We start from the raw sequence: 21319 nt of genomic DNA on the forward strand, positions 1-21319 counted from the left end.
ATATTTCTGCACATTTTCAAACCACATCAACAACTTCAACATCAAAACTTTTGTCTCTTTTAATACTTTCCTTTCCTTTTGATGATAATGTTTACGGACCATTACTTAAGTTAGGTTTAACACAGAGGATGTTATATTTCCTTAATAAGTTTCCAAACTAACTATTCACCACTGACACATCACCTCATTTATAAATGTCCAGTAACAACCACCTTGTCAGTTTATTTTGTTTCAAGAATTGAGGGGTTAAACAACTTTAGTATAACTTCCTCCTGATATAATAATAATAATAATAATAATGTTAAACTTTTCCAAAAACAAGTTTATGCAATGCAATTAAAGATTAAAACAAGCTTTTACAAGACAATGGATCAAATTAAGCAATAAAATAAACAAAAGTAAAAAAGAAAAACGCTATCTGTTCTAAAGCCTTTGATATACAACCTAACAATGCACCTCGGTCAACCCCTGCTTTTATTTTTGTAGCAATTACCGGAAATTGTATTAACTTTCTTAGCGTTTCAGTGGGATAGGAGAAGAGGAGAAGGAGGAGGAGGAGGAGGAGGAAGAAGAGGAGGAGGAGGAGAGGCAGAGCTGGGAGTGCCATGCCCGGACTATCACACTGTGGACTTGTTTGACTTGTCACGGAGGCTTTCGGGAAAACAATGAGTGAACAGTAGTTGGTTATTATGATTATTCTTTATGAAGTAAATTAAATAAGAAAAGAAGACTGAGGTCCAGGAGATCAGCGCAGGATGATGGCAGAGCGTCAGACGGAGGCTGCGTTTGAAACGACCGGATCCAAGTGGCTGCAGCCCGTCAGTGACCAGCTCGGCTTCCCCCTGGATCAGGTACGATTCTCTGTCTACAGCTGAGTCACAACGACGGTATTACACACATGATGTGCAGCTCTCCGAGTCATGAATGAAACGCCTGTTATCAAGTGTTGTGTCACTTCTTCTCACTGAGACCTGCAGTGAACCCTCAGCAAACACACACACACACACACACAGTGCGTGTCATGATGTTTCTCTTTTTCATCTCTAGAGATCTTTTACTCTTTGTTTTGGGAAGATGTTTCTAATTGAGAAGCTGGGTGATTAAAACAGACTTTTTTGCCTGAAAACAACTTTTTCTTTTGTTGGCTGTGGGGTTTAAATTCTCCTGAAAACCAAAACTGCAATTACACATTGGGCAGATGTTAAGGTTGATAAAATGTCTTGTTGTATATTTTTATATTTTAACATGCTGCAATATTGTATTTCACATTATATATTTGATCTGTAGGTTTTGCAACTATTGACTTGTTGAGCTTTTTACCCTAACCCTAAAAATTCTGTATGATAAAGATGAGGTTATATGACAACGTTAAAAAGTTGGTCTACTTAAAGTTTTCAGTGAGCTGTTAGATACTCTACCTGTACATCCTTGGATGATATAATTGATGATGATTTTACAAGTGGGAAAAGTTATCAGAACCTGTCCCAGTTACATTAGAGGTCTATGAGTTTTTTTAATCTTTTAAATCAAAGCACGTGGCTTGTCGACTATTTTTAGCAGCTGTGTACTCCCTGTCTCGCCCACACAGGTGAACTTTTTGGCATGTCAGCTGTTCGCCCTGGCAGCCGCCTTCTGGTTCCGGCTCTACCTCAGCCCTCGCCATGCCAACCCCCTGGTCAGACACGCGGTGGCCACGCTCCTCGGCGTCGCCTTCCTCATCTTCTGCTTTGGATGGTACGGCATCATCCAGTTCCCACACAGAGCACAACTCCCATATGACGCTGCACCACATTCTTATTTTCTACTCTGAGCTGATGCTGTGACTTGATGAGCAGCGTGGCCTGTGTGAAAATATGTGACAGTAGTTTACCACTGAGCACATCTCAGTTATCAATGGTCTACCTTCCTGGTGAATACACAGACGTCCAGTGAGCAGGGTCCAGCCCCACAGGTCTGTAATCATAGGAGGACCATGAGGCTGCAGACAGCAGAAGTGCAGAGAAGGCAGATGCACATGTGGTGGCATGAGTAACAGACCCCTGGGGGAAAATGTGCTGAGGGTCTATTGGCACACACACCATCTTATCATCAACATACAGAGAATAGTCCCATCATCTGAAATAAATAATACCAGTGATACACATTCTCTCACGGTGTTTGTTCTTTTCTACAGGTACTCAACGCACATCCTGACAGTGGTGGTTACAAGCTACGTGATTATGGTTAAAGCCGATATCGACAGTGTGCACAGGTGAGTCTTTGCCTTTCAACGGAAGATCGGCATAAGAATCTTGGATATGGCTATGTTATGGACACAAAATGTTGCAGCACTGAAATGTTTACGCACCGTCTCATTTCAGTGACAGTGGTGAAATGATGGTTACTGTTGACTTGAGGCAAAACTTGTCGGACAAGATCAGCCACTAGAAACTATTTAAGTCACAGGTGTGTGTGGTGGGTCGGGCAAATGATCAAGTCCAGATATTTACATTTCTATTGATGAAGTATTTGTTGTGGTACTATGTTTTTCATTTTAATCTTTAAAAAGGGTATTTATTCATTGCTATTCCGTTTGGACCTTCCCACTCATTCTCTCCCTCCCACACATTCCAGCACAGCAATGCAATGCACAGTGCTAGTTATCTCCCGGTAAAATGTGACCTGAACTTAAATACTGCTGTTGAAGGCATGAAACTAATGTAAAACTCGTCCGGTAAGGATCAGCCTGACGTCTGGTACATCAACACAGTTGGACGGTGTGTGCACGAGTCCTTATGTGTCTTCTCTTTTGTCTGAGGTTGTGTTGGCCTGGATTCAAACCACTTGGCTCAAGCACATTACAGAAATGTTTTATTCTCTTCATGAATGGAGCAACATTAGTGTGTTGTGGTTAATGAAGGTCACTGTATGAAGGGATTACATGCCAGCAGAGGAAGATATAAACATTATTGTTCTGAACACGTGGAAGCAAAACACAGTGTCAACTTTGTAATCATTATGCAGTTAGTAGTTCTGACATCTAAGAATTACAGCTAAACAACGCTGTGCTAACTCACAGCCAAAAGGTTCCAGGTTGAAATCCCTCCGGGGTCTTTCTTTGAGGACTTGGCATGTTCTCCCTGTGCTTTCTCTGGTCGCTTCCAAAGTCCTATGACATGCAAACTGGGGTTAGGTTGGAGACTCTAAATTGACCATAGGTGTGAATGTTATCTCTCGCCAGGTATCCATGGATGGATAGTGTTGTATGAGCCTGTAGTAGGAGCTGCCCTCGAGGTGGTTTTGAATTTGTCTGTGAACAAATGTGTCACCGCAACAAGATTCAGCAACAATACTATTGGGTGTGGTATGATTCATGAGAGTTGAGTTCTTAGTACTGTAGTGACTACTGAGTATTCATGTGTCAGAACGTCAGTACAAGGATCATCAGCATTGTGGCATTTGTGATCCCGGTGCAATTTAGTCTCTAGTTTAAACCTGGATTAATTCTGACCATAGGTGGGTCAGTTATTCAATATGTTGATTGAAGTTGGTTTCCTTCAGTCAAAATTTTTAAACTAATTCATGTTTGTCTAAATTGAAATTATGAAGTTGGTTCCTACATTTTGTTGGAACCAAGGAGCTCCTTGTATCAGGCACAATAAAGTCCTCACACTTTAACCTATGTTCAAAGACAGATGTCTCACTGAGCTGCATGTTGAGACATGCATTTATTAGGCATTCCCCTGTTAACAAATAAATGAGATTATACCTCAGAGGGATGAGTTCTTCTGACTCGTTTCTAATGTACCAATAAAGTTTGGTGCCACAGCAAATGTAAAGTCATAAAATAAAATGAGTAAAGTGAAAATGATGTTATATGAATCAATTACAAGTATTACTTTGGCAAAGACACAAAGACGCACTCTTGTGTATTTGTACAGATTGTACCAGTGTGCTATAAATTCACTAATGCAAATCAAATGTATTGGTATTTGTGCCAAATGTGTGACAACCATTTCCAGTAATGTATTAATAAATCCATATCAGCATAAAGCAGAAGCAATTCCTGAATGTACCAAAGCACATGATCAAGAGGTGGCAGCCCCACTCGGTATTTTACAGTGTAACATCTCAACTGTCTCTCAAATTGTTTGGTTTTTCATCCCTTCACATGCAGGTACTCCATGGTGACGGCTATGGGCTTCCTGACAGTGTGCCAAGTGAGCCGCGTGGTCATATTTAATTATGGAATACTGTCCACTGACTTCTCTGGGTAAGAAAAACAACAATCAGTCCCCTCACCACCTCTTTTCCTCCCGGTCTTAATAAAACCTTCACTGGTGTGAGCGTATTCATCACCTCAGTTTTCGGGCAGTTCTTACTTTATCAGTTGAACTGCGCCCCGGCCTTGTGTCAATACAACACGCTGATTAGAAAAGCACCAGTGGGAATTGTTCACTGTTGACATTTTCCAGCCAGGTAGAGAGTTAAGGTGCTCTCTGCCTCCTGCTCTGAAACTTTACTGTGTTAGAAACTAGGAGACAACAGTTTACTTTTTAAATAAGTGCGTTTTCCTCATTCAAAAACCACATTTCCTCCAAGGATCACAAAGAAGAAGTTAGCACAGTGAGAGGGGATTTCCTCTAACTGACGACTTGCAGCGACTCATCCGTCATTTCTCGTTATTGGTTAAGTGAAAGATCACATATTGAAAATGCAATGTAAGCTGTTCCTCCCCAGCTGCTTCCACATGGCTATAGGACGCTATTACTGTGATAAAGATTAATTCTGCTAGCCAACCGCTCATCTCATTGTGGAACACCTCTCATAGAAAGTCCTCCCATGATTCACAAATTAAACACGGAGCTGCCAACACCTATGCGTGCTTCTACAAAATAAAGTTTAAAAGATGTCAGTTCAATCAGGAGAGACTTGATTTCCAATTTACCAATATTAATTTTTTATAAACGCACAGAAGAATGTGTATGTTTTACAGTCGCTGGCATTTAAGACCCCTATAGGATGTCATCAGGATTAGAAGGGGGTGGAGCAGAGCATCAAACAGGAATACCCTCGGGGTCTGGACACTGGTGGTGGTTTATCGGTCAAACGTTTGTTCGGAAGGGACATCTTATGCTCGTTTGTCCTATTGGACTCGCTGAGTGTGACATCTCAGGAAGAGCCGCATGCGAGGGATCCCTCTTCCAGGATGGACAGAAGTGCAATGGATGCCACGATTAATAAGTATATTGTCAGGCCGTCTTGTCGATTTTTAGTCTGCGATCAGCTGCCACCACGATCGGGTGCCGCTGTAATCCTCGATCCGTTGACATGATCCATGATCAGTTGAGGTCGGGGTCCGGATGAGATGATGAATATCCTCAGACCAGAGGAGAATGGGGTGGAGGAGGGGTTGCACGAGTCGCTGAATGACGGCTGACTGAGGAAGAGAGGAGAAGGGATTTTTAAAGATAGACAGCTGCTGAATGACTGGCTGACAGAGACTGCGCCCGACCTGATTGGATATTTAGGTACACCCACAATCAGCTGATCACTGTGCAGGTTAGGTCCTCAATTTGGCGCTCCTGATATTAGGAACGCCCACGATCAGCTGATCTTCTTCAGGTTAAGTCTTCCTTACTGAACATACGCTCATTTTACTTTTCTGGCTCCTGTGTTCAGCAGCATCTTTGTCCTGTTCTCATGTGGATGAATTTTCTGGCAGTCAGTCACTCTCTCCGCATGACTCTGGTGACGAGCAGCCAGGCCTCTGACTCAGCCTTTGGCGGATTGATTCAAGATCCAGCTGCATCAAGCTTTCAGATTGGACAGATAAATGGCTGTGAGTCACAGAGATGGTGCTTGTATGTGTGAGTTTGAGATTTGCTCTTTTTCTTTCGGGCAATACAACAAATGTAGGGAATGGTCAGGATTGTGTTGCGTTGTTTTCCCTGTAGGAAGGTGTCATGCACTTATTCTCAAAAACTGTGTCGCTCTCCCATTTGGCTTCCAAACGCTGCAGAACAGAAGCTAAACTGGGTCAACACTTTGGTCTTCGTGGAAAAACAGAGTGTGGTGGCTGCAGTGGTGCGGTGCTGCACATACCAGCTGGCACCCTGAAAGTGTTTCTCCAAAGCCCGGTGCCAGCTCTCACTGAGCCAGCCCTGCAGCCTCCTGGCCAGGCCCCTCTTCCCCTTAGTTTTCCATGCTGTGTGCACAATGCGGGCCCCTCACACTGGCTCCTGTATGTGTGTGAGATAGTTAAATGTGTGCTTGTGCTCACAGTGGGAACACACTCACATTCTATGGACAGAGAGGTCTCTATCTTTGAATGAAACTAGTGGGGGTGTGAATCTGTCAGTCGAGAGGATAGGGCCTGAACGCCCTCCGCAGTTATCTCACTTGGTGGTGTCCATAAATGTGTCCCTTACTGAGACAAATCAAACCGATGTTTAAACTGTGCCACTTAAAGGACACTCACACATGACTTATTCTACACTAATTGTATGTTCTCTTAAATGTTCATTGTGTAGAATTTAGTGACATCTAGTGGTGAAGTTGCATTTTGCAGCTGAACATCCCTTGCCTCACCCTCCCCTTCCAAGGAGAAATAGAACATGTGGTACAGTTCAGTTGGCATAAGAACTAAAAGGTGTTTATTTTGTCCAGATTGGGCTACTGTAACAAACATGGCGGCCTCCATAGAGAACCCCCCCCCCCCCATGTAAATATAGAGTATTTAAATCGTAAGGGCCCAACAATTCGTTGAATTTAGATGAAACACACTAGTGAAAACATCACTAAGTTTAGTTAAAAAAAAAAATTCTGCCAATAGATCCTTTTCACCTAAATCCAGACAACTCACAGTATCTGATGGATGAAGTCATGTAGCTGGCATCATTCTCAATAACACCAGCTTCACAAGATGGAGATCAGGTTGTCTGGTTTCAAAGAGAGATCGTGTTTAAGTGAACTTTAAGATATCAATAATTGACCTGACAAAGCACTGCTGGAAAAGAACGAGGACATTCTCAAGGTCAAATTAATTCTGCTGCTTCATACAGTGGCTCATTGCCTCCGTCATGGTGTATTTGAATTGATTTCAATGAGTCTGTGTCATTTGGTGCAGCTTCATTGACTTTAAGGGGACTGCTCGTCTGAGTGCCGGTCTAGTTAGCCAGTGTTTTATAGGGTGTGCTTTGTTTAAGGTCAGTATAGAAAATGACTTGCTTGCTAAGCTGTGAGGGTCTTTACGTTAGACTTTTATTACATTAAATCATGGTTTCTTTACCAAAAATCGTACCGTGATCATCTGCTTTTGTAGGTTTCTTATTCACATTCTTAGTCAAATTCCATGGCACATTTTTGTGTAACTTAGAAATTAGAACATTTTCTTCTGTGAAAAGATATTCAGGTTCATACATAACATGTTTATTCTCATTTCAGGATTCACCAAGTTTATTCCTCTGCTTTTTCTGCTCAGGCCTCTGATGATAGTAACTCAGAAGATCACCACACTGGCTTTCCAGCTCCATGATGGTAAGATAGAGGACGGAAACACACACACACACACACACACACACACACACACACACACGTGTTGCCAGCCTTTACTGGTGGAGGTAACCAACTTCCACAATTAAACATTCAACACTCATTTCAGGTTTCATGTTGCTCATAACTTTAATAATTGTTCCCTTTATTGACAATGCTCCTGCCACTACATCACCGCGACAGTCACTGGGTCTTAATTCTAACAACACTTTAGTCAGTACACACCCTTGAGTACAATCACTACACTTGTTTCTGAAATATCTACTTTGCTCGCTCAACCTGAAGAAATGAGCTGCCATTTTGTCAAGTTTGAAAATACATTGGTGGCCTCTGACCTTCTGCTACTGAGCCAAGATGGCGACAGTTGAGGGGGAGGGGTGTCCATGCTGCTATAATTGTCCTTGTGACACAGCAAGTGAATCTGTCTGCAGTAAATCATGGCACTGAAGCAGCTAACTGGAATCCTTTTACTGACAATATCTGTACCTCTCCTGCTGAGAAATGACAAGGGGGCTCCCATGAAAAAGGCCCATTACTGTGAAATGGAATCATCCTGTAATGGGGATAATAGATTAGAAAAGATTAAACAGGGTGGTGTCACATTAATTAAAAGTTTTCAAACAGGCTTAATATTGATGATTTATCCCTTATTTTTTCAGGTACATGCAAGAAATCTGAACAGCTGACCCCGGAGCAGGAGCTGCATGCGATAAAGTGAGTTTTAAATATGTTAAAACAAACAAAAGGCTTTTTATGTTGCTGTGTGACTAAGTTTTACTTTAAACCCAAACCTACTGTACGGGTGAGTATATGAGCAGAGAGGGTAGCCTCTGAATGAACGCCTTATTTGAAAGAATACATAAATATAAATAACTTTCTTTTCCTTCAGCCACCAGGGACAATGACAAGGACATCATGGTGACTAGATCATTCATGTACAAAACAGCATGCTGGGAACTCCGAAAGGAGGCATCGTTTGGCATGGAAAACACTGAATTGTTATGCACGTGTATCAATACAAGTACATTCATCAGTGTCCCATGCATGTCAATATAAAAAGAAAATGGACAAATAAACAGTTAGTGCTGTTCTCGTCCCGTAACCCTGCACATGCACAGTTGGTGATTGTCTCATGTTTTATTCTAAGATGCCTGTGCAGATTCTCTAGGGTTCAGTTTCAATTGTACAACTTGTATATACAAGCTTTAATGTTATAACCAGTAATATAGATGAACTTTCTCAGCAATTTGAAACCAACTTGATTTCTGGAATCAATATTGAAAAGCAATATTGATTTCCAGGGATTTGAGTATTTGCAGGAACAAACTTTGGTTCCCTTTAAGGCTGTAACTGTTCTAATCAGAGCCAAAGGAAGAAAAACTAAATCTCATTCATAACATTTAGATTGTCTCTATGTGAAATTCTATAAAGTATTCTTTTTTTTACATGTATGTACCCCTTTTTAACTGTCATCATCAATACATTTTACACCATTTTTAATTGTAATATATTATTTAAAAAAACATGGCATGTTTCCCTCACATTTCCACCACTGTTGCATTTCACCTGAGCTGATCACTGTTTTATTACTGAAAATGAAAGGTTTCTTCCCTGTTGTTGTTTTCAGCGATTCCTTGTGTTGTTCTTTGTGCAGAGTGAGGCCCTCTCTCATGGAGTACCTGAGCTACAATCTGAACTTCCTGAGCATCCTGGTGGGGCCGTGCAGTAACTATAAGGACTACATAGACTTCATCGAGGGCCGACACGTCAGCCAGAGGCTCAGGCAGCACTCAGGGACGTGTAACGGACAGAACGGCTACGACAAGACGCCAAACCCGTCCCCTCTGGTAAGGTCATGAAAGTTTATCTATATATTAGACAATGCACATGCTGGGAATATAGTCTGTGCCTCTTATCTAGAGCAGTCCTCCCTTAATTAAAGTTGAAGACTTTTCACCTGCATTGTCTGAAGGGGTCACCGGCCTATGTTTAATCAAACTCCTCATTAAGCTGTAATTAACCTCGGTCCTTGTTGTTGGTCTGTAAATTAAAATGTATTGAAGAAAATCGGCAGAAATAGAAATGGCTTGCGTTGACTTGCTGAAATCAATGTGTCCCCGAGGGCCAACAGAATTGGTTCATCCAGTCGTGGACAGATCCAATATGTTCCAATTTAAAGAACATGTCACCTGAGTCTGAATGAACACAGTGAAAGGTTCAGTGTTTTGTTTCTGTCACTGTTCTGCTTTTTTATGTTCAAAGCCAAAAACTGAACATCCGCGTAATTAAAAGAGGAGTACTTTTGCGATACAACTTTTGCAGCAAAAACATGCAAAGTACATAGATCTGATTATAAATACTTTCCTAAGTAATATAACAAATTTCCTCTGGCATCAGCTGGACCTGATTTTTGATGTGACCTGTATCGGGCACTTCTCGTCTTGTCCATTCGTGATGTACGTTTGCATCCTGTTCCCGTGCAGGCCGCTGTGTGTCAGAAGCTGCTCGTCTGCTGTGGCTGCATGCTGTTCTTCCTCACTGTGACTCGCTCGTTGCCCATAACGTACAACGTGGACCCCCACTTTGTCAGCCACGCCCCCTTCCTCGCCAGGCTCACCTACGCTTTCTTCTCCATACAAGCAGCCAGGCCCAAGTTCTACTTCGCCTGGACACTGGGTGAGCACAGAGTGTGTGCACTGCCAATACAAAGAGGAAATACGCTATTATTGTTATTGTCATGCAAGACTTGATATTTTCTTTTTCAGCCGACGCTGTGAACAACGCTGCAGGTTATGGTTTCATGGGGATGGATGAAAATGGAAAGCCATCATGGGATCTCATCCGCAACCTCAATATCTTGGGAATCGAGGTACCGTCATGGAAATTCATTTAGGTCAAAGGCCGCCACTGACTAGAGGATTAGAGTCACTGTCATGTGTTCCCTGTTTGTTTTAGACTGCAACCAGTTTCAAGACATTCATCGACAACTGGAATATTCAAACAGGAATTTGGCTCAAAACGTGAGTTCTTCAAAATATGAACTCATGCACACATAAAAGCTTTTCTTTCCATTTTACATACACTCTCACGCACACGTTTCATTTCTGCCTTCTCCTCAGTGTGTGTTACGATCGAGCCCCCAAGCACCGGTTGGCGTTGACATTCGTCCTGTCGGCCCTGTGGCACGGCGTCTATCCAGGCTATTATTTTACATTCATCACCGCCATCCCCATCACCATGGCAGCACGAGCAGTGAGTACCTCACCCCCTCTGGAAAACAAAATGAAAAGTCTATCAATAGGACAGTCAGTTTTTCTCCAAATGAAATTGCGATAGCTTTATTACATTTCCAGCTCATGTAAAAAGTATATATATATATATATTTATATATAAAGTTTCTTACTGTTAGGGCATTCTTGATCATATTTAAGAAGTTTTAGAACTGTGTATTTGTCAGAAAAGACGTGTTCCTGTGTATGAAGGGCTTGAATTGACTTTTCCCCCCAAAACTGTGGTCGGGCTGTTCCTCTTTGGTGTGTGGGGTAAAGACGGTTAGCAGCATTTCACTGACCTGTTGAATGAGATACAATTTTCACCACAGCAAAATATAGCATACAGAAACCTTTTCGTCTAAGTTCATTCAAACTAGGGAAAGCATTTAAAGGAGAATACAAATATGTTCACATGCCTTAAAATCAATAGCGTTGTTCAAGTGTGAAATAAAATGTTTCCGTTGGCTTCATCTTTCTCCCCCCGCCAGATAAGGAAGTCGGTTCGTCACAACTTCCTGTCCTCCACAGACTTGAAGCTGTTTTACGACGTCCTAACCTGGGCGGCCACTCAGCTCGCCATCTGCTACACCGTCATGCCTTTCTTACTTCTTGCAGTAGAGCCCACTTTGGTTTATTACAGGTACGTCCCACAGTATTTAATTATCTAATCAGACCCGGTTGACGCTTGATGCATTCGTACGACTGCATGAGTTTGTGTGACGCAAAAACGATCCATCAACTTTCCACGGACTCCAGTTCAACGTCTTTGACCAAATCCAAAAGTTGTGACCTTACAGACTGTTGATGCTTTTCTCACACACCACTTCTGTAGGTTTACTGCTGCTCAGCTAAATGCAACAACCAAAGGAGCTCCTCTTCTTGCTGCTGTCTTGAGATCACAATCATATTTTCTACATCATGTGAAGAATGTGTCTGTGTATGCAGACACCTGATTGTTTGTATGGAAGCATGTGTGCAGCTGCTGTCCCTGTCTATACTGAAGTTTGAACAAAACTTTAAATGAGAGGATTTGATTTACATTTATACATTACATCCATATGTTTGTTGGGCTGTTGTCTGTATCTGGGATATTCATTAATATGTGCTCAGTTTACAGTCAAATAACGTATTTCTGAGGGTCCCACAATCTGAAATCATAAAACTCTCCTATCAGTAATTATGATTTATATATAAATTGTTACATTAAATTCAAAATGTCATTAAATTTTGGTAAATTCCAATGGGGGTTAGGGTCAAATTCCCGAGGACCAAGTGTCCAGATGTGTAAGGCAGACAAAACAAAAGCACAAAGATTTTCAGGCAAAGAAGAAAATATAAGAAATTATTTCTACATGAGAAGCCGGAGCCAGAGAATTTTGATGCTCTTTCATAAATAATTACTAAATTGATTAACAAGATATTTGCAGATACATTTCAGCTGTTGTTTTATGGTCTTCTACTAATTGATTTATCAAATGATAATTACAGTTCTAATTTGTGGTACATATAAATACCCTGTGTATTGGCGACTCGCATTTATTATGCAAACTATGTTTTATGTTTTTTGACAAATATACCACAATTGGGTTTTCAACAGAGTTTGTCTCCTGCTGTACTCTGTAATGTTCTAAATCAGTTTGGTGCATTAATGACAGAGTTCCACTCTGTGTTTTCTCCTCTCTTTCTCAGGTCCATGTACTTCCACGTGCACATCATTAGCATTCTGATTGCGATCGGCCTGCATCGGAAACACAAAGCCAGGGACCCCTCTGCCACCACTAAAACACACTCAGCCCAGTGCCAGCCTGTTCACTCCAACAACAACGACAAAGTAGACTGAAACCCCCCCCCCTCCCTGTCACGTTGTTTCAACAGGCGCTCAGTGCACGGTGTTCTCTCAAAGACAAGTGAATATCCTCCCAGGGAAACCATTTCTGAGACGCCACACAGGATTTGAACCTTCGGCACTGGATGAACACGGCAGGAGCTTTTCTGCCATATTATAAGATGAAGACAATACACGAGACAAGCTCAGTGGACCGACTGGAACGAAGACTAGCTGAAGGAGCATCTCTGGTGCCACCACCAGGAAAATAACTGACCTCCCTCAACTTCCCCGACCCCCCACCCTCTGTCCCCTCCCTGCCCATCTCGACCCCGGGCCGCCCGCTCTGCCAAACAATGTCACAGTGTGAAGAGAGAGAGGAGACTCGCTCTCCCCCCCTGTCCTCTATCACCACCGTCCTGCCCACTGGTCGGACGTCAGCCAGCGCAGTGGGAGAGCAGCTCATGAAGAGGGCACGAATATCACAACGCACACACACAAAAACACTAACTCATGCATAGACAGGCACTAGGAAACAAATTTGCACATATTTTCTCTTAGACACGCTTGCACTCGGTCACACTCTGCTGCAGCACAAAGGCCGCCCTTGTGAGGCTGCAACAAAGAAGCCTGCCATAGGGGGAGAGAGAGAGCCTGTGTACCCATTGCACCCACTATGCCCAGAGTGTGTGTCTCTGTGTGTCTCTGTGTGTGTGTGTGTGTGTATGTGTGTGTTGGCCTTGCCATATAAAAGTGTGGACTGTGTCGCTATTCCTCCCACTGGGTAGAGAGTCACTTGAAATACATATTAGCCCAAGCAACTCTCAGACGATCCATTGAAACCACAACTATAAAAATGTTTATAGGATGAGATGACAGCTCCTCCTCGACTGTTCTCTAACAGTTGAGTTAAGTTTCATTGGATCATGCTACAGCCGTCATGTAATGTGTAAATGCAAAGGAGAGGTTGAAAATATGTAAAACATCAAAACAGTTTAGCAAAAAGCTTTAGCTCATGTCAGTTTGCATCTCACGCCAATATTCTGATATTTATATGATTAGGAATGATAAGCAATGATCAAGTTAAGACCTGGAGTATTCTGACCTTTGTCGCATTATGTAGACATGTATATGTTTTAATTCACCTGTAAAACTTATTTTTGAGTTTTTACAGCACTTTGCCTCATCAACATATGAACTGCTTGACAATGCACAACCTGATTTTGAGTAGAAACAAGTAGTAGGATGATATATTGAGTCCTAATCAGACTGAAAAATAATAATTGCAATTTGCAATAATGTCTTATTCAGAATAAGGTCAATAGTTGGAACGAGTAGTCAATAGTCGTCATAGACACATTACAATATGAGCATAGAGAATAGAAAACATAAGGCTTTTCCAATACTGTAATCATTCTACTTGACTCTAAGTGGTGTCCTTCTGTGCTGAATCAGTGGGGAATGTAATAGTGACACAGTTCATAATGTGTTAGTACTTATTATTTAAACGGTGCCTGAAGCCTGCGCTGTGATGCAGAGTAATTGAACAGAAAGCTGCGGCTGAACTGAGAGGAAATACATTAGAAGTTTCTCTTTTTTTGTCAGTTTGTCCACTGAAAATATGACTAAAAAGTAGGAACTTGGAACTCAGGTGAATTTCTTGCCAGTGGCAGTTTGGTGATGTGTTCATTCTCTGGTCTGTTACTGAGGAAGAACACATTCATAAAACTGGAGATTCACCGGAGCTGAGCCGCAGCCGCAGGTGGAGACGGCTGCTGCCTGTGTGAACTGGGTGAACTCTGCTGAATGAAGGTAATGAAGGTGAACCATGTGGGACTGAAACGGCCACACTGCAGCGTCTCCCACTGCAGACTCACACTGACCATGAGCTCAACACTTATAGAACAGTTTCTCAACTATACTCACAATCCTGTCACTTCACCTGGATTTGAGTTTTGCACAATCACAAGACGGTGAATCAGAGGTCGATTTTTGTGATTCGCAAAAACGACGCCTTCCCGTTTGTTTATATATATTTTGTTTGTGTATCATTAATTATGAATTTGTTTTGGAGTCTTCATTCACGAGAGGTTCGGGTGCGCTGGGAGTTTTCATAAGCGACGGCACAGTGGCCTGGTTATTGATGATGCTAGCTGCTGCAGCCTAGCATGTAGGTTGGTTGCAATGCATCTAGAATTATCTATAGAATTAACAATTGTTATAAAATATATACCACAAGAGAAATATTCCAGATTTCAGGGGGAAAACCAGGTTTGGTAGCTATGTGCAATTTAACCTCATGTCAGTCTCCCTCGGCCAATTAGACCAAATCCCTTTCTTCTTTTTTGTTAATTATTTTAATATTTAACTGCACCTTGGTCACTCTCAATCGAAGTTAATGAAGTATCAGTAGGGAACAGGGATTTGTAGTCATTTCAATGCCTGAAATAATTAACACCCAGATGGCTCGAACACTGGCTGCACCTGAACTCCTCAAGAGGTGTGTGTGTTTGTGTGCGTGTGATTGTGTGTGTATGTGTTCCCAAGTATCCCTTTGCCTAACCGCTATCGCTGCAACGTTTATTGTTTTTGCTCTAGATAACATGTTCATGTGTCTGCATGTGTTTTAGTGCAGGGACATTAGTACAGAAATATAATTTATGTATGTGTTATCAGAATGAGCAGCTATTTCGATGACTTAATACTGATCATGAAGATGTTTGTATGTATTTTACGTTCGTGTGATGAATTGTACTGAATGTGAGAGTGGGCACTGTGTGTGTGATGTTTTTCTTATTACGACGCTGTTCCATTTCAGTATTGTTCTTATGGAGGAAAGAGTGAGTGGTATAGAAAACGATGAGTAACAAATAAAGTTGAAATGAATTAGAGTTATTATTCCTGAGTTTCAATTGTCTTATTTAAAATGTAAGGCGAACATGTTTTTATTATGATTTGAAACCATGTAATCCAAAATAGTGTATTTTAGAAACCAGTAAAATCTTTGTGCAATAATACAAAGTGCCATTGACATGTATTTGTTGTTTTTGACCTGTTAATACAGGACTCAAGTCAAACCTCCTCTACGTGACACTGGTCCCAGGCTGTTTAATCTCTATTGATCTTCTCAGAGTGGCTTCCTCTCTGTCCCTCGTGTCCCCCTGCTCTTCTCCTCTGACTCAAATATACCTGTTAGTGTGTGTGTCTGTACATGTTTTCATCCAGTGTGTGTTCGAGGAAAGCCAATGATAACCGGAGGGAAAGAAAACTGGATGAAGACAAGAACAAGCAACAGTGAAATATATACAGATGTTGCCTAAGGCGGTTCGAGGCAGAAAATTCCCTCAAGCTGATCTTAAGATATCATGTTCAAGAAACACCTAAAGACAATTAGTTAGGCCACCATGACTTTGACCTTTGACCCTTTGCTACCGAAATTAAGCGAGTTAATCCTTGAGTCCAAGTGAATGTTTGTGCCTGATGGGATGAAATTCACTTTGGGCATTCCTGTTATATTGAGTTCAAAACACAAGGCCATGTGACCTTGACCGTCTGATCTTTGACAACCAAAGGTAGATATCACCTTTGGTTGACAAGTGTCATTAGCCATTAATAAAAGGAATGTAAGTGTCATGTTTCACTGCAGAACGTAAAGTTCACACCAGGCCTCATGTTTGCAGCCAGGTAGTAATTCATTGAAACACTCTGTTCTCTCATTCACATTTTTTCCTCAGAACTTCTCTTTTCTTTTTACACACGTAAAGAGCAACTTATATTTAATGCATCAACAAAAAAAAAGCTGTACATCTGAGAGAAATCAGGAAGCGATGCAACCAAAAAGACAATGTGCTTTATCTGTATGAAAATTTACATTTAACTTCAGAATTGATGTTGAAGCACTAGAGAAAAGAGAAATTCCCTTTGGTGTAGACACCAGTTCAAACCTCGTGTAGTTGGTAAAACCCAAGAGTTAAATTCAAAGATTAATTTGTAGTTCCTACAGAAGAAGAAGCTTCAGAGGTTTGATTCAACAGAATATAAAAGCTAAAAATTTAAACCAGACTAATTTTCATTGCTCCGGTCCCATTATATTTTAAGTGGCGACCCTAGAATGAACAAGTATTTTAATATGAAACAAGGTCTTTAAACACCAAAAACAATAAGACCTAAAAAAATACTTGAAATTTCTCCTGCAGTTGTATGAACCAAGCAGCCGGCTTACTAATACAGAAATAACAATAAATATGAAATAAAATAGGGTTTCAAAATATATGCACTAATGCACCTGTACTAATGAGGCGAGACTTCTTGATTTAACACTTCACCAGGTTTTATAACTCATAAAACCACATTGACTTGTGATGATATATCACCCAGAGCTTCTGTCAACTAAATACCTTCTTTGCTTTTCTCCCACTAATACTAATAAGTTTAGTGATGCACAGTGAATCTAGGAAAAAGGTAACAGCTCAAAATGTATAGTATTTCTTCACCATGATTGACTATGAAGCAGTTCTAAAGCACAGAGACAGGCAATTGAAGAGAATGATTCATCGTAATGAGGAAAATTGCTGATATTCGTCTTCTGCTATCAAACAGTCATCTCTCAATTCATTTCTGTTGATCCAAACCAAACACCGTCCATATCTGCATTTGTCAGATCCCAGCAGATCGGTGCAGGGAAACAGAAATAGATACAATCCTATTTTTGAAACTATGTGTGTTTATCTTGAGATTCCAGATACATGAATCCAAAATGTGCCTGTTAATCCAGCCTGAGTCATATACCATCCCCTCCTCCACCTCATATCCTGCTGCAGCAACTTATTCCAGAACAAACTCAAAACTTGTAGAATAGCTTTTTTTATTAGCAGTGCATGCAAGGAAATCAAGCAATGAGATCAAAGAAAATCCTAACTACATAAATCTTCAATTATTTGTTTCATTTTTATCACTGTTCTGCACATAAATAAATACCTAAAACATACAGGGCAAAGTCTCCTCTGTGAGTGTGTCAGTGATTTTAGAGCAGGTTTAGTAATTCACTGTCACACACAGCAATCAGATGGTGGGTCCTTCTTGTTGCTGTTGGATGATGCTGCTGGAAATATAATGACAAATATAATATTTTCTTAGCATTGTCCCCGGAGATAAATAAATAGAATATACATAGGCACCACATATGAATATCAGAAGAAAATTAAATATGTTTTTTGGGACACGTGGCTGCTTTGTTTCAACTTCTAAACAGTCTAAAAGGTGAACACAACAGTTTTCAGTTAATAAGTTAAGTTATAAAATCACTAAGAGCCGAATCAAGACCTAGATTGATGGAAGTATTTCATCATATTAAGTACGTCCCTCCCACTGCAGTGTTTCTAGGTGAGCAGATGCTGCAGATTACAGTTTGCAGATCAAAATAAACGATTCACAACATTAATTATAGAGTGATGAAGTGACAACTTCAAGCTCGACTGTGAGGTGGTTTGAATACTAAACAGGGGAGATAAACAGGTGATGAATGACACCTGTATGTGTTTGAAATACAACACAAACCTCTCTCAAATCTCAGCCAGTGGAGGGCAGCAGAGCGGAGACACTGCTCATCAAGGTAGTGGTACAGAGGGAGAATATGTGGTTGGAAGCTGCAGCAGCAGATTTCTAACGGAATCAAACTGGGCAATACTCATGGTGTAACACGAGCTGGATCAGAGGCTTCGCTGTAGCTCGGTTAAATGTAGACCGGTTCAGAGCAGGACGAGATCAATCACATGATGTGGAGGCCAGAGGGTCAGAGCGCAATGGGACAGAGGTCTCAGGTGGTTCAGTGATGGGATTTATTATCTTTCTGTCGCTGCTGCCCTTCCTCTCTCCCTCTCTCCCTCTCTCCCTTCATCCTGCTCCACTCTTCTGCAGAAAGTAACAGACAGCTCTTTAAAGGATTCAGCAGCACTACGATCACCTGGATGCACATGGTAAATATAAGAATGATTGAGGGGGAGTATTGATTATAAAGTGATTCACCTACAAGTAAGAACAAAAAATATCTGGAGCGTGGATGAGGCAGACTGGCAAGACTTTTTAAGACTGAGATATATTTGTAAAACTGGAAAGGTACAGTTCTTGTACTCTACTCGATACTGTATACAGTGTTTATATATATATATATATATATAGTATGCATATTCGATTCTCTCTTTTTATAACTTCAAAGACTGATAAGGAAACACAGGAGATGTCTTTAAATGTCCTTAACGCTTCTGAATCAGGCTGTCATGCACCGTGTGATGGTGTGAATCTTTTCAGTCTTTGTTTATTAGTGACTGCGATAGACGACAGATCAAAAAGCCATGTGACGAACTAATCATCTTTGCAGAGGAGGTTATGTTTCTAATCTATGTTTGGTAGTAGGATTACACAAAACTACGCAACTGATTGTGTTGAGAGGTGGGTCATGACCCAGAGGAGGAACCAATTCAATTTTGGTGCCGATCCAAGTCAAGGGAGCGGATCCAGGATTATTTTCTCACTTTCCTTTCTTCGGCATAGTGTGATATTTAGTTTTCTTCAAGATCTTTGTTGATTTCTCAGAGAATAATTAATGTTTTTTTATTTATGATATTAATGAGTGTGCATAATTTGGTGCAGATCCAAATAAAAATGTGGATCCAGTGAATTTAAATGTTGTTTCATGAGGGGACTGATGGGCCTTGGCGAGGTACGTGCTCTACTAAGAGCGTGTTTTTTACAGAATTATCTCCGATAGTTTAGTTTCCAATCTTTACTGTGATACTGCACTGGGCCCTAACTTTCCTTTTACCTACTTGCCATCTCACCATCACGTTTTATACTTGCTTCATATAACAGAGGAGAGAAAGAGCCACTGCAGTGTGTGTGTGTGTGTGTGTGTGTGTGTGTGGCAGGTCAGTCAAAAATGAGGTGAGGTTATGGTGCAGTAGTTGACGTAGCAGCAGTCCAATGAATAAACAGTCTTGTGTCTCTTCAAGAGACGGTCAGGTCACTGTGCTTAAGTTCAAAATGTACAATCAAATAATATCTAAAACCCTTTTCAGAACACCTTCCATTGTTTGAATCAGTCTCGCAGGGTAACAAACACCAACAGGCTGTGTGAGGTGTTCACAAACCCCAGTCCACCAGGCGAGGCCAACAGTCCCGGGTTTAAGTATTCTAACGGATTCCAAATAATATTTGTCCTCAGCAAGTTGCCAGTTTCAGTTTTTGTCGATCTCAGTCGGAGCAGGTGGCGACTCCGATTTCTCCGTCCCCTCCTTCTGGCCCTCTTTTTTCTTGTCGAAGTCCAGAAACAGAAGAGGGAACATGCCCAGGATGCAGCCGATGCCGACGCCAAGGGCTTTACCCTAAAGACCGGAGAGGAAGAGCAAGGAGAGGATTATTGTGGCGAAACACATGTGAAGAGCCTGTTTAACATCATCCACACAAAAACTAATTTCAGCCATGAATAATAAAGTAACCTGTGTGTTTTTACTTCAGTGTACTTTGCTTTGTTTTGCCTGAGGATTTTAATTAGTTTGGTCTAAATTCACCAAAGCATATGAACTTCATCATCGTTGTTTTGTACTCAACCTTTTCATGCTGCTTGTGTTCTGTTTAAGACTTTAAGACTGAAAGGCCAATGCTCTCAATGCTCCGACGACTGACACTTATTTTTGCACAATTGACGTGGCTTTTCACAGCCAGGAGCCTTTTAGCGCTGCACAAATCACTCAAGATTACTAAAGCTAAATACATTACACACTTCAGCAGTCATAGCATATTAAAAAATCATCCAGGTCTAATTTCCTGAGTGTGTGACAGAAATGGGAAACATCACAGACACTTTCTGCTCCATTTGCCACTGTACGGAAACCTGTTCTGGTTCGATGTTTACGATACATTACACAATAAATAGAACTGATCAATTGTTCCCTGCTTCATTAAGATCAACTAATATCAAGAGTGTTTAGAGTAAGTCCTTCACACATGTAAGACATGCATTTAGGTCCTGCTCTATAGAAGACTGACGGAGGCACTCAGAGAGCTGATGCAGATTACACAGTTATTGATTGGGGGCTTTAGTAGTAGGAAACAAACCGAATGGGAGCTGACTCTGGTCTGCCACATGTCCACCTGCTTCGGGTTCAGGTCAGGAATCTGCATCCCCAGGCGAGACGCTAAGGCCTCCACGTAACCTGCCAGTCTGTGAAAGGGAGGGAGCGACAGACAGGGAATAGAAACAGAAAGAGGAAAGTTGACAACAGGACTGAAACAATGAGTCACCTCAGTTCACCGAGCCCTTAAGGTGATGGGACAAACTGTGATAAATTGGGAAAAATAATTAATTGCATCTTTTTTAAAAGGTCAGTATTATAAACGTAATTCAATTACAGACTCAATTTGTGAGGGAAAGTGTTCAGACAACCACTGTTGGCGTTATATCTAATCTCTATTCCCAAAGTACCTTGGTCGCCACCTGCTGGCTGACTGCATCATAGGTCATAGACCAACATGTTAGTCGATGGTCTATGATGAAGTGCATGTTAAATACGTTTTTCTAAAAGAAGCTTTAAGTCATATAAATTAGTTCTTATCACACTATGGATAGTGGGAGGACGAGGAGAGGTGCCGTTCATCTTTATTTTCAGTCTGTGCTACGAGAATGTGAAGCCCT

At 41.2% G+C, this 21319-nt stretch overlaps 2 protein-coding genes across 2 annotated transcripts in view; one reads left to right on the forward strand and one right to left on the reverse strand.

Annotated features, from left to right (window-relative positions):
- The first annotated feature begins 600 nt into the window (after nucleotides 1–600).
- Nucleotides 601–15521, forward strand: mboat1 (membrane bound O-acyltransferase domain containing 1). The gene is made up of 13 exons (XM_062399660.1): nucleotides 601–851; nucleotides 1589–1734; nucleotides 2174–2251; nucleotides 4157–4252; nucleotides 7463–7518; nucleotides 8193–8247; nucleotides 9188–9380; nucleotides 10017–10209; nucleotides 10299–10402; nucleotides 10489–10553; nucleotides 10653–10785; nucleotides 11294–11445; nucleotides 12495–15521. Exons 1-13 carry the CDS (start codon nucleotides 756–758, stop codon nucleotides 12643–12645), a joined length of 1518 nt encoding a protein of 505 aa, XP_062255644.1. The 5' UTR covers nucleotides 601–755; the 3' UTR covers nucleotides 12646–15521.
- Nucleotides 15522–16600: 1079 nt separating this feature from the next.
- The window catches only part of LOC133965218 (transmembrane protein 65-like), a 37450-nt gene continuing 32731 nt past the window's right edge, over nucleotides 16601–21319 (reverse strand). Inside the window, exons 7-8 of the mRNA XM_062399661.1 lie at nucleotides 20743–20848; nucleotides 16601–20009 (exon numbers count right to left, since the gene is read on the reverse strand). Coding sequence (XP_062255645.1) covers nucleotides 19863–20009; nucleotides 20743–20848 — 253 coding nt within the window. The 3' untranslated portion in view covers nucleotides 16601–19862. The remainder of the gene's footprint in view (nucleotides 20010–20742; nucleotides 20849–21319) is intronic.

This window comes from Platichthys flesus, chromosome 11 (genome assembly GCF_949316205.1).
Source record: "Platichthys flesus chromosome 11, fPlaFle2.1, whole genome shotgun sequence".
Lineage (NCBI taxonomy): Eukaryota > Metazoa > Chordata > Actinopteri > Pleuronectiformes > Pleuronectidae > Platichthys > Platichthys flesus.